This window comes from Hemiscyllium ocellatum, chromosome 15, assembly GCF_020745735.1.
Source record: "Hemiscyllium ocellatum isolate sHemOce1 chromosome 15, sHemOce1.pat.X.cur, whole genome shotgun sequence".
NCBI classification, from domain to species: Eukaryota; Metazoa; Chordata; class Chondrichthyes; order Orectolobiformes; family Hemiscylliidae; genus Hemiscyllium; species Hemiscyllium ocellatum.
The window spans coordinates 18,828,063-18,841,135 of NC_083415.1; the positions used below are offsets into that span (position 1 = coordinate 18,828,063).

At 41.8% G+C, this 13,073-nt stretch overlaps 1 protein-coding gene across 1 annotated transcript in view; it reads right to left on the bottom strand.

Moving 5' to 3' along the window:
- The window catches only part of fam210b (family with sequence similarity 210 member B), a 55,882-nt gene extending 49,662 nt beyond the window's left edge, over positions 1 to 6,220 (bottom strand). The window contains exon 1 of the mRNA XM_060836304.1: positions 5,549 to 6,220. Within this exon, the coding sequence (XP_060692287.1) occupies positions 5,549 to 5,815 (267 nt within the window). The 5' untranslated portion in view covers positions 5,816 to 6,220. The remainder of the gene's footprint in view (positions 1 to 5,548) is intronic.
- Between the last annotated feature and the right edge of the window lie 6,853 nt (positions 6,221 to 13,073).

A 13,073-nucleotide genomic window follows, 5' to 3' on the forward strand; every position in this document is an offset into this window, starting at 1 on the left:
AAGAAAAGGCTACATAGATGCCAATACTTGCATTCATAAAATACCATACTGTTTCACTTAATGACAGCAATGCTGTAAGGATCCAATAAGTTTGGTGCTGTTGCAAATAAATATCTAACTGTGCTGCAAATCGTTTTGAGTAATTCCACAGTGGAAGGGCATTTGGTTCTCAAGAAAATAATTCATACTTTGCCTTTTAATTCAGACAGAGACAAAAACTCAATGAACTTGATTATGTAGAATCCTGATAGAGTTAGCTGATTAGCAAAGTTAAAATAAACCACACAAATGTTATAGCTTGATCCTGTTCATTATGGTTCAATAGTTGTAAATGTACCAGCATGATTCTGCTTTTGAATTATCTTCTGAGCACAATGGCACATGCAAGGGTATTGCTTCATCAGCACGTGGTGCTATCCTGAAAAAGCTACTTATCCACAGAATTTCTTAATGTGCTTGGTCACAAAACTATTTCAATCAAGCACAAACTTGTCCTGATCCAACATTCTTCTACATAATCTGTAATGGATGAGATGGGGGAAACACAATCTACGGCAAATCAGGAGCTCGGATCCTGGTTGCTTTCTTGTGTTCAACGGCCCATTGACACTGAAAGTAATGGTGGCAATTCCAATGCAACATCAATGAAGGCTGCAATAGAGAATGAAATGGAGGTGCTGGTGCTGGACTGGAATGTACAAAGTTGAAAATCATACAACATCAGGTTATGGTCCAACAGGTTTATATAGGAGCACTAGCTTTTGGAGTGCTGTTCCTTCTTCTGGTAGTTGTGCCAGGTGCACAACCATCTGATGAAGGAGCAGCACACTGAAAACTAGTGCTCCCATATAAACCTGTCGGACCATAACCTGGGTGTTGCGTGATTTTTAACACAATAGATGACGGAAGCTTCAACACACTGATGTACTCGTGATGTTTTTAGCCTTAACAACACACTCACAGATTTGCTGAACCTACTTCAACCAAAGCTAAAGAAGGTCATGACCTGGAACACATTGCCCTGCTTTATAGACCAACCAACAGTAGCCAAATTAAAGCACATCACAGCTGACTAATAATTTTTGTTTAAATACTACCTCGGCCATAATTTTCATGCAATAAGGATGATCTATTTCACAGGCCATGAGTTTCACATGGTCTTATTGAGACCTTGGTTGTTATTGAGTTCACCAAGATAACTACAAAAGTGTGAATGTGACAAGTGAGCATACGAATCAAAAGTATACATTCTTCAGAAATTTTAAACGAAAAAACAAAGACTCATTAAGTTAAGTTATTTTCTGCCTGGGGCATAGTTTTGTCCTTTCATAACATCATGATTTACACTAAAAACCTGTCATACAGCTTACCACATACAATCTCCATTGGACATATTTGTCCACTTTATGAAAAGGAAGATTAGCAATTAAATTCAGCTACTGGAATAATCTCTGAAGATACTGGTCAAATCAACATGCGTGACTTTATGAATATGTTCACTGAGCTCATCATTAAATCTATCCATTCAGCTGACTTCATTTCAACAAGGATTTCAGATCCAATTTGCTATAAATCATTACTAACCATTTAGTAATGTCACCATTTCAAATCAATTGTATGTTTATGATTGCATAATTAGCTAATAATAATGTAATGTCTGGTTGTTTTCAATTCTAAAGCACTTGTATGAAGTTCACATGTTAATATCTTCTGCAGGTGGTCACTGGGTTTTCAAAAGTGCCGTCTAAGGATCTTTGAGTTTCTGCACTGCATCTTGAAGGCAGTACATACTGCTGCTACTGAGCGTCAGGAGTGGATGTTTGTAGATGTGGTGCCATTCAAGCAGACTGCTTTGTCCTGGATGGTGTAAAGCTTTTCAAGAGTTGTTGGAACTGCACACATCCAGAAAAGTGGAGAGTGTTCCATCACTTGCACCTTGTAAATGGTGAACAGGCTTTGGGAAGTCAGGAGGTGAGATACTCACCTCAATATTCCCAGTCTCTGACCTGATCTTGTAGCCAATGAGAATCTAGTCAATGGTAACACCAAAAGGTGTTCATAATAGCAGATTCAGTAACACCATTGAACATCAAGGGATGGTTCTTAGATTTTTTTTCTTACTGGAAATGGTCATTGCCTGTCAATTACATGGTACAAATGTTACTTGCCACTTGCCAGTCAGTGTCTGGCTATTATCCAGATCATGTTGCATTTGTGAATTGTAACATAGGATCACAAATTGTGCTGTACATAGTGGGGATGTTCGTTGATGATTGCACAATGTTCAGCACAATTTGTGATTCTATGTTACAATTCACAAATGCAACATGATCTGGATAATTGCTAGACACTGGCTGGCAAGTGGCAAGTAACATTTGTGCCATGTAACTGACAGGCAATGACCATTTCCAGTAAGAAAAAAAATCTAAGAACCATCCCTTGATGTTCAATGGTGTTACTGAATCCACTTTTATGAACACCTTTGGTGTTACCATTGACCAGATTCTCAACTGGACACACCACATAATCACAATGGCTACAAGATCAGGTCAGAGACTGGGAATACTGAGGTGAGTAACTCACCTCCTGACTTCCCAAAGTCTGCCCACCATTTACAAGGTGCAAGTCAGGAGTGTGATGGAACACTCCCCACTTTTCTGGATGTGTGCAGTTCCAACAACTCTTGAAAAGCTTTACACCATTCAGGATAAAACAATCTGCTTGATTGGCACCACATCTACAAACATCCACTCCTGATGCTCAGTAGCAGTAGTATGTACTGCCTTCAAAATGCAGTGCAGAAACTCAAAGATCCTTAGCTCATTCCACACACAAACCATTCTAAAAGAAATTGTCCCTTATATCCTGTTTAAAGTTTTCTCCTCTCACCTTAAAAATATCCCCCATTGTTTTGAACTCCCCTACCCTAAGAAAAAGACTTTTGTCATTCAACTTTCTATGCTCCTCATGAGGTTATAAACCTCAGTAAGATCACCCCTCGATCTCCTATTCTCCAGTGAAAAAGGTTTATTTTTATATGTCAAACCCTAGATTCTCAACAACATACTGGTAATTTTTTTTTCTGAACCTTCTCTAGTTTAATAATATCCTTCCTGCAACAGGGCACCCAGAACTGCATACAGTACACCAGAATAGGCCTCACCAACGTGCTGTACAACTTCAATATGATGACCGGTACTCCTGTACTCAAAGCGTCTCAGCAATGAAGGCAAACTTGTAAATGCCCTCTTAACCACCCAGTCTACCGGGGATGCAATTTCAAAGGATTATATACCTAAACCCTGAGGTTTCTCTGTTCTACAACACTCCCCAGAACCCTACCATTAATTGTATAAGTCCTTGCTAAGATGAAGGTTTCACAGTGCTAGCTCAGCATGCTTTTTGTGACAATAGCAGCATTTGGTAACCCACAACGTCATCTTCCACAGTGCATATTTTAATTTCACACCACCTACCCAAAACAAAATGTGACAAGCAACTTATTGTGACTCTCACAAAAATAATTTGAATTCTGTCTCATTTGGTTTTAATGCTGAGTCATTGTTGTTTGCGATTTTAAGTATATTACATGATAAACATACATTTATTGAATATCCTTAAAATACTCCTTTTCTGATTACTAATTGCAAAGTTATTTTATATTCCACTGAAAGCTGTAATTGATTGAATGCTTCATTCTGAATTGTCTCAGACCTATTCCACCACTGCTGACTACTAAACCAGGAAAAAAAAGACTACACACACCAACTGGAAACACAGAGTCTGTTTTAGGACTAATTCATTAAAATAACTTCATTAATCTTTAAAATACTGCCAGGAACTTGCATTAATAATGTTTCTGGATTATGATGCCATAGTGAAACACAGAAGATTCTTAAGATGTTTTACAGATTGACAGGGAGAGGTTTGTTTTCCCTGACTGGGCATCTCGATCGTGGGATCGGTACCAGGATAACAGACTGAGCATTTAGAACTGAGATTAGGAGAAATTTCTTTAAAGATTCTTGAACTTTGAAATGGATGACTCCACGGTGCTTCATTGATAATACTGAAGGTTTAAAGGACTCTCATATTATACTTTTTTAACTCTACAGGTAGAAAAAGGATTTGAAGCCAAAGACCAGCCATGATTACATTGAAGAACATATTTTAAATAATTCCTATCAAATAGGTGAATGGGCTTCATTGGAATTTCACTGGAAGTCCTGCAAATATTAAATCTTGTGTGTGATTCATGCTCACAACGACAACTACAGATAATTCTGTTCATTTCTCAAGCCAGCTTTAATGATTTTTTTACTTCGCCATCAGATCACCAAATAAATCAAAACACTAAACCCTTCTGTCAAATGTAAACCATACTGTTTCCATAAAAAAATATATAGGAGCTCTCAATCCCCATAGTAAAGTCCAACCAGAATTTCCAGTTTTAGCCTCAGTCATTTTCACCAGTCTGTCCTCACTTGCTCTGCTTACATGTAGCAGCTGTCATCCTTCAGTGATCCAGCTTATTACCACTTTGTTCAGTTCATATACTCCTTTCCTACTTGTCGTTTATAAACCTCTGAGGCATTCTAAGTTTGAAACAAGCTATATCCAAGACACCATGTTCCTCCTTAACACAAATGCTGTCCGTGGTTAGCAAAGTGTCATATAATGGAAGTTGCAAACAAATAACCCTCACTTTGCCGCTGCAAGGAATTAATGCAAATGTATCTTATTTTTAATGAACAGGTGCATAGCTACAGACGTTGAGGTCAGTCCAAACCAAATGGTGATTTCAGAAGACGTTCTCATGTAAAATCCAAAATACCAAAGCTGTAAACATGTCCTGTCTTCAGGAAATAATCAAACTGCTATCCAATAAGTTGCAAACAAAAACGGTTTGGGACCTGTCGGCACTGGCAGTATTTACATGTGAAGTTAAGCAAAGAAATGCAACAATTTAAACCGCACCTTAAATTTATCCCGGCCTCGCAGGCATTCATCCGCTTCCCCTAGGGGTTATCTTAATTTGCAAGTTGCGGAGCAGCGAGCTGTCCCCCGACTTATCTCTGATCGTCCTCCAATCGTGCAAAACAAAAAATAGCCTGAGCTCTCTGACTCCGGGGCTTGTCTCGCTGTTGACCTTCGCCCAGCCAGCGTACTGTATCTGACAACTCTCCTCCAGTGAAAAATGGCACAGCTGACTTAAGGCAATGTTTGTTTTGTGATGCAGCTGTTGATTTAACAGGTTATGAGGGGAGTGAAAAAAAACAGCAACAACTGTAGCTGGAGAAAGTGTTAGGAGCCGCCGACACATCTGACTTTTATTTTGCTTAGGCGCCGCTGTTACATAATAAATAATTAAAAATACAAACAACTTTTTTTTGCGCCGTGGCTGAACAGATGATGTTCACGTGTTAGGCAGACAGGAGTTCCCTGTTCCCGATGTTGCCAGCAGACTGACTGGGGAAGGGAAAGGAAACGAAAGGAAGAGGGGGGGGGGTGGGATTCAGATTGCAAATCTTACCGCAGCGATACTCACCGTGCGCAGCCCTCTCAGTACACCGAAGCGGGGCTCTGGCCATCCCCGGGCGGCTGCACAGCTCACTCCCCCGCTGCAGTGACTCCGTGCCCCGCTGCTGCTGGTGCTGGTGGTGGTGGTAGTGGCCGCCCGGCTCCGGAATCCTTTCCCGATCGCCGCTCCAGCTCTGGCGGCGCAGCGGGCTCCTCTCCCCGGGCACTGAGGAAGCAGCAGCAGCAGCAAGGCACGGCTCTGCCCGGGCTGCTGGAGGAGGAAAGGCGAGAGCATCGTTGAAGTGTCGGGGGGGGTGTGTTTGGTTCCTCTTAAACCCCTCTCCTTCTTCTGTCCCTGTCGAGCCACACACACACACAGAGAAGAGAGTCCTGAGCAAAAGGATCTTCCTCTCTGTTACTGTGTTGCAGTGTTACAGCTGCTACTTACTAACCCCGAAGCCCACACTATCCCTCTTGTCTGGCTGTCTCCTCTCTCTGCGTGATTCAGCTGTTGTCAGTTTCACACTAAAGCCCTCCTTCCCCCAGACACACACAAAAAAAATCGACAGAGAGATGCCTCATTGGCCAGGAGCTAACCTGATTGACAGTCAACCATCCCATACACACAAACACATGCTTCAAAGTCCCAACAACACATATGAATTTGGAGAATAAACAACCACAAGACAAAGAAAGAAAAACACAAAAGGCACTGCGTGTTAACACACACACACACACAAATCATGCATTGAAGCCCAAAAAACCTGCAAATTAGGGTTTAGGGAAAACGAGAGAAATTCGGTGCCATGCAAAAACATTGACGATCACAATGTTTACACACACACAGAGCGCAGGGAAGGCAGGACAGCTGCTTAAAATACAAATAAAACCACTCATGTGAGAACAGCCGGGACACACAAGGCCCGAGGAACTAAAATCTGCCTCGTTTCTCAACTGAGACCGAGATTTCCACTGTCCTGGGTTATATAGGGACGGCACTTCCTGAAGTTGCTGGAATTGTGCGTGAATGGATCAAGTGCATTGAACATGACGTGGCACACTAAAAGCTAAAGAAAATCTAAAGAAAATTTCATTTTGCTGTTTTTTTGGGAATTTAAAAGTGTATTTTGTAAGTGAAAATAAATGGAAGAAAAATCAACAACCGTGATATGGGAAACTCTTCAGGATATTATGATGTACAACCATATGAGTGGTGATTATTGACCATCAGGGAGGAAAAAAGGGCTTGTGCAGTAAGGTTCTTTTGGCTGAGTAAAAAATGTTTGCTTTCTCACTCTGCGAAGACTTGTCACGGTATGCCTTCAACCAACATCACACCACTGAAAAGACACAGAATGGTGCCTGAATTTTGACCCCAACAATTCAGAACATATAGCTTAGCTCCACGTTCGTGTGTTGTTGAACTGGAAATGTACTTAAGGCGGTCCTTTGAAAGCTTAGGACATTTTAACTGATGCTGAAACCATTACATCAACGGATGGTTCCAACTCAGAAACAAGCAATTCACCTCTTCTAAGCCTGTTTGAGATCCTCTGCAAGAGTAACCCAGTAAGCCGAAACCTGGCAGTTTCTGCGTATGCTTTATCATCTCTAGATCTGCAATTTTGTGGGAAATCTTGAAGGAAGTTGACCATTAAAACGTGTTAACCTTTTGAACCGGAAGAATGTGTTCTTATTGTATCATTTGTTTCTTTCCAAGATCCTGAAACTTCTGACATTGGAGAATGTTATAACTGCAGGTTTGGTCACTGGCATTGCGTTAACTAAACATCCTGTACGTGACCAGCGCGTTTACCTTCCAAAAAGAAAAATAAACTTCCTACAAAATATGATGTTTATTTTATAGTTGTTTCTACCTTAAGTCTGCTTTCTGTTCATTGATTTAATCTTCCGTTGCCTTACAGAGGAATCCATTTTATAATCGCGATGGAATTCCTTCAAGTTAGCCCCTTTTTTCCATTTGTTTGAATAATTACTGGAATGGAGAATTGTGTTTCACTGTTCAAACATGCATTTTTGTTTGCTTTGATAATCATTTGGGATAAAAATTATCTCGTTTTAAACAGGCTTTTATATTGATATCTGCCATCATTAGCAGAGCTGTGATGTAAAACAAAGACTTGTGAACTGCGAGAAATGTACCATAAGGGCTTATGCCTGAAACGTCGATTCTCCTGCTCCTAGGATGTTGCCTGACCTGTTATGCTTTTCCAGCACCACAGTCTCGACTCTGATCTCCAGCATCTGCAGACCTCAGTTCCTCCTAAATTCAGTGTGGCGGAGTACACTTGTGTAGTCTGGGTCAAGAGATGAGTTTAAATATTTGCATTTGGAAGAAGAAAAGTAAAATAAAAAACCTATAAATATTACCGGAGTCCTCAGAACTTAAACCAATAAATATGCTAGAAAGCATGCTATTAAATTAATAATCATAAAAATTAAACATGGACATTGAAATCAAAAGACAGATATGCATTGTAGCATCCAAAGCGAGTCAAGTATTTAACCTGAAAACTGTTTAAATACAGAAAGCCCCTTTGCAGTAAACCAGTGTTATGATTCAACAGTGGAAGGTTTTTTTGCATTGGAGTTGTTTTGGTTTGAGTTCAAACTACTAACAGCTTGTACCTATTGTAGGTCAGGGTTGTGTACTCAAGGAAAACTAATTTTGATTATTTAAAATTTTCTGTGTTACATTCAAATTTCAGCTTCTTACGTATGGAGTGGATTTATTGGCAAATATGCCATCCTTTTCAAGTCATACACTTTGCTTCCTTTGATGAGTGACATGATCTAAAGAAGTAAACTTGATAAACCTGAATTGATTGGGAATTCATTTCAGCACAGTCATCCTTTTTATAATTCTAAAGGACCACATCATAGATATATACAAAAGTAAAGCAGGAAAGGAGATTATATGGCCCATGATACCAATGCCAGCTCTTTGCAAAGGCTTTCCAGATAGCCACATCCCCATCTTTTCCCCATAGGCATGTTCAACTATTCATCAATTCTCTTATGGAAGTTACGATTGAATATGCTTCATCAATCTTTCAGGGAACGCACTACTCATATAAAATATTGTTGCCTCATGTTACTTCTGTTTCCTTTTCCAATTAGCTTAAATCCCCATTCTTTGCTTACCAATCCTTCTTGGAACTGTGTGACTGGGGGAGGTCATAGAAGCAGATATGATAGCAAGGTTTAAGAGGCATTTAGACAGACACATGAACCGGCAGAGAATAGAATGTTATGACCTATGTGCGGGTAGACGGGATTAGTTTAGAATAGCATCATAGTCAGCATAGATGTGGTGGGCCGAAGGACCTGTTCCTGTGCTGCACTGTTCTATGTTCTATATGTGCTGGATTTTACTGGTTCAGGCAGAGGGTGTTTTTGCAGCAGGGAGGGGAGTGGTGTATAAGCTAACTACCACATCACCAATCCACCTTATTACCCAAACTCACCTCACTAATATGTTAGGGATGGATTGCCAAAATCAGCAGTCTACTTGCAATTTTTAAGTGAATAATTAGGGGTAATTTAGACATGTTGACTAGTCTATTGGACTGAATCACATGCTGCCCACACCATAGTATGACTGCTGTGAGCAGTCATTTGGGAATGCGCAGCTTCCCAACAATTCTGCTAAAAGTTGCAGTACCTAGCAACAAACTGCATAACATAATTAGGAAGGTCCAAGTCTTTGTGCCACAGTCTATATTGCTTTAGCTGAACTTAGTTTGTTTAGAGAAATCTTGTGGTGCAGTGGTTAGCATCTTTGCCTCTAAGCCAAGAGTTATGGGTTAAAGTCATCAGAACATGGAGTACGTCATTTAGCCCCTCAAACCTGCTCCACCATTGTATAAGTAGACAGGCAGGAAGCTGGAAAAACACAGCAAGCCAGGCAGCATCAGGAGGTGGAGAAGTCAATGTTTAGGTGTAACCCTTTTTCAGGACTGGGGTTGGGTATCGGGAGAGTTGCAAATAAAGGGGGAGGTATGGGCAGGATGGTGAAGTGGGGATGGGTGAAGACAGGTAGAGGGTACAGAGTTCTCCAATTTCAAATAACCTTCCTCCCCATCCCTCGACTCCCTTCCCAGCCCCCTAAGTGCCACTGCTCCCTGCCACCAACCGGATCCATTCCTCCCGTTGAACAAACAGGTCAGACCCTCTACCTGTCTTCCCCTATCCCCACTTCACCATCTTGCCCTGGCCTCATGCTTTATCTGCAGCTCTCCCCACACCAACTGGCCTAGTCCTAGAGAAGGGTTACATGCAAAACGTTGACTTCTTCACCTCCTGATACTGCCTGACTTCTTCCAGCCTCCTGCCTTTCTACTTTGGATTCCAGCACCTGCGGGGTTTTTTTTTGTCTCTGTCACCATTCTAAAAGATCATGGTTGATCTGTAGCCTGACTCCATGTGGAAAAAGTGAAGACTGCAGGGATATATTTCCTTCACCACCCTTATGTGCGTTCCGCAAAGACCATTCCCTCCGCTTCTCTCCTGTCAGGTCCACGCTCCCCACCAACCCACCCTCCCCTCCTGGCACCACAAGAATTGTAAAACCTGCGCCCACACCTTCCCCCTCACCTCTATCCAAGTCCCCAAAGGAGCCTTCCATTTCCATCAGAGGTTTGCCTGCACTTCCACACACGTCATTCACTGTATCCATTGCTCCCGATACAGTCTCCCCTGCATTGAGGAAACAGGATGCCTACTTGTGGAAAGCTTCAGAGAACATCTTCAGGACACACGCATGAAATAACCCCACCGCCTCATGAAGCTGAACATTTCAACTCCCCCCTCCCACTCCCACTCCCCCATGGACATGCAGATCCTGGGCCTCCTCCATCCCTAAACCCTTACCACCCACCGCCTGGAGGAAGAATACTTTATCTTCCACCTTGGGACCCTCCATCCAAATGGGATTAATATGGATTTTACCAGTTTCCTCATTTCCCCTTCCCCACCTTATCTTCTAACTCAGCCCCTCTTGACCTGTCCATCTGTCCATCTTCCTTTCCACCTATCCGCTCCACCCTCCTCTCCAACCTATCACCTTCACCCCCACCTTCATCTACCTATCGCACTCTCAGCTATCTTCCCCCAAGTCCCACTCCCCTCCCATCTACCTCTCAGCCCCCTTGGCTCACAAGCCTCATTCTTGAATAAGGGTTTGTGCCCGAAGTGTCAATTCTCCTGCTCCTCGGGTGCTGCCTGACCGGCTGTGCTTTTTCAGCATACTCTCTCAACTCCAGCCGAGCTCCATATGCCTCCCTTGGCTCCATTGGACCTGCATGTTCCTTGATATCTTTGCTTCATAAAGATTTGTGTATCTCAGACTTAAATTTAATGAGCATCAAAGGCCATTTAGAATCATACAGCATTGAAAAAGACCCTTTGGCCCAAATCATCTGTGCTGACCCAGTTTCCTTAGCTAAATTAGTCCCATTTGCCTGCATTTCGCCTATATCTCTCTAAATCTTTTCCATCCATGTACCTGTCCAAATGTATTTTAAACATGCTCACCTCTGCCACTTTCTCTGACAGCTCATTCCATACATGCACCCTCGGTGAGATAAAGTTGCCATTCACCTACCTCCTTGCCCTATCCATCATGGAGGTTAGATTAGATTAGATTAGATTAGATTAGACTTACAGTGTGGAAACAGGCCCTTCGGCCCAACAAGTCCACACCGACCCGCCGAAGCGCAACCCACCCATACCCCCACATTTACCCCTTACCTAACACCACGGGCAATTTAGCTTGGCCAATTCACCTGACCCGCACATCTTTGTGACTGTGGTTGTAGCACGATGGAGCAAATCTGCTTTCAGGCTGAAGAAGAATTGACTTATAATAAAAACAACTATAATTGTTCTCTGTAGGCCTTACTCAGGATGAGAGAGAGCCAGTTCAGTGTTTGCTAATCTAAGGCACTTGCCACGTAATATTTCTCTATCAGTGCCAGGTGGGTTAGGATAAGGTTGCAATCTGCCTTCTTCACAATCACACAGGCTGTCTGTTGCTGGCCATTGTAACATGGTCAAATGGGCAAAGTTCCAGGAGACACAGATGGAACTGTACTCCATCAGGGGGCAACGTCCTTTGCTGAGGATGGAAATTTGGAAGGAAGTGATGCTGTCCCAAGCATTTGCTTAGTTGGGTTCACATGTTAGTAATAGTGCTCCTTTTAGATAAGTGATTAAAGGTGCTTCTGATCAGTGATAAAGCAAAAAACTGCAAGTCATTGCACCTTCTGATGGGAGTGGTTTAAAGATTAGTTCGTAATTGCTTTTGTTATTTTAAAAAGAGGGAACAAAAACTATTTTAATTATACATTACACGGACATGCCGGCCTAGAAAACTGGCAAAACCAGTCAAGCAGCTGAAAAAAGAAACAACTTGAATTCGTATAACATTGTTCATGATCTCAAAATGTCTCAGCGTACCTTACTTTGTAGGTCTTTGAGTATGTTTGAAGTGTAACTGCTCCTTGAATTAATAAAATGTGGCAGTGAACAGTGTGATGAAATATTTCTGGATTAGTGGTGCTGGAAGAGCACAGCAGTTCAGGCAGCATCCGAGGAGCAGTAAAATCGATGTTTCGGGCAAAAGCCCTTCATCAGTAATGAAGGGCTTTTGCCCGAAATGTCGATTTTGCTGCTCCTTGGATGCTGCCTGAACTGCTGTGCTCTTCCTGCACCACTAATCCAGAATCTGGTTTCCAGCATCTGCAGTCATTGTTTTTACCAATGTGATGAAATAATCTGTTTGGTTTTGGTTGATAAATGTTGGCCAGGATTCCATAGGGAATTTTCCTGCCCTTCTTCTAAGTAGTCCATGGGACATTTTGTATTCGCCTGAATCAGTTTGACATTTATCTGATAAATGGAATCTCTGGCAGTGCATTGCTTCTCTCAGTCCTGACTGGCCACACAATAGCCTTAAAAATGAATGATAAATCAAAACAACCGGCTCTGAATGTAAGTAAAATGGACATAAGGAAAGTGAAGCAAGGTAAATACTTTCCAATTTTGATAGAAATTTTCCAGACCTCTTTGAACACAGGGTTAGTCCCGAGGGGCTGAGGGATTGCAAATATGTCACCGTTGGTTAAGAAAGGGGCAAGTGATAACCCGGAAAACTATAGAGCTGTCAGCTTGACATCAATAGTGGGAAAACTGATGGAGGCCATAATATGGGATACAGTAAAAATACACTTAATAAAAATTCTTTATTACTAGGCAGTTAACATGGCTTTGTCAAGGGCACGTCATGTCTGACAAATGTAATTGAATTCTTTGACGAGGTGGCACAGTCTGATGACGGTAGTGCTGTAAATGAGGTGCATTTGGACTTTCAGAAAGCATTTGATATGGTGCTATATGGCAGGATGGTTAGCAAATTAGAAATGTTTGGATTGATGGGTTCTTTGCAACATGCAGAAGTTGGCTAAAAGATAGGAAATAGAGTGTAGCTCTAAATGATCATTTATGAGGTTGGAGATGAGTTGAAAGTGGCG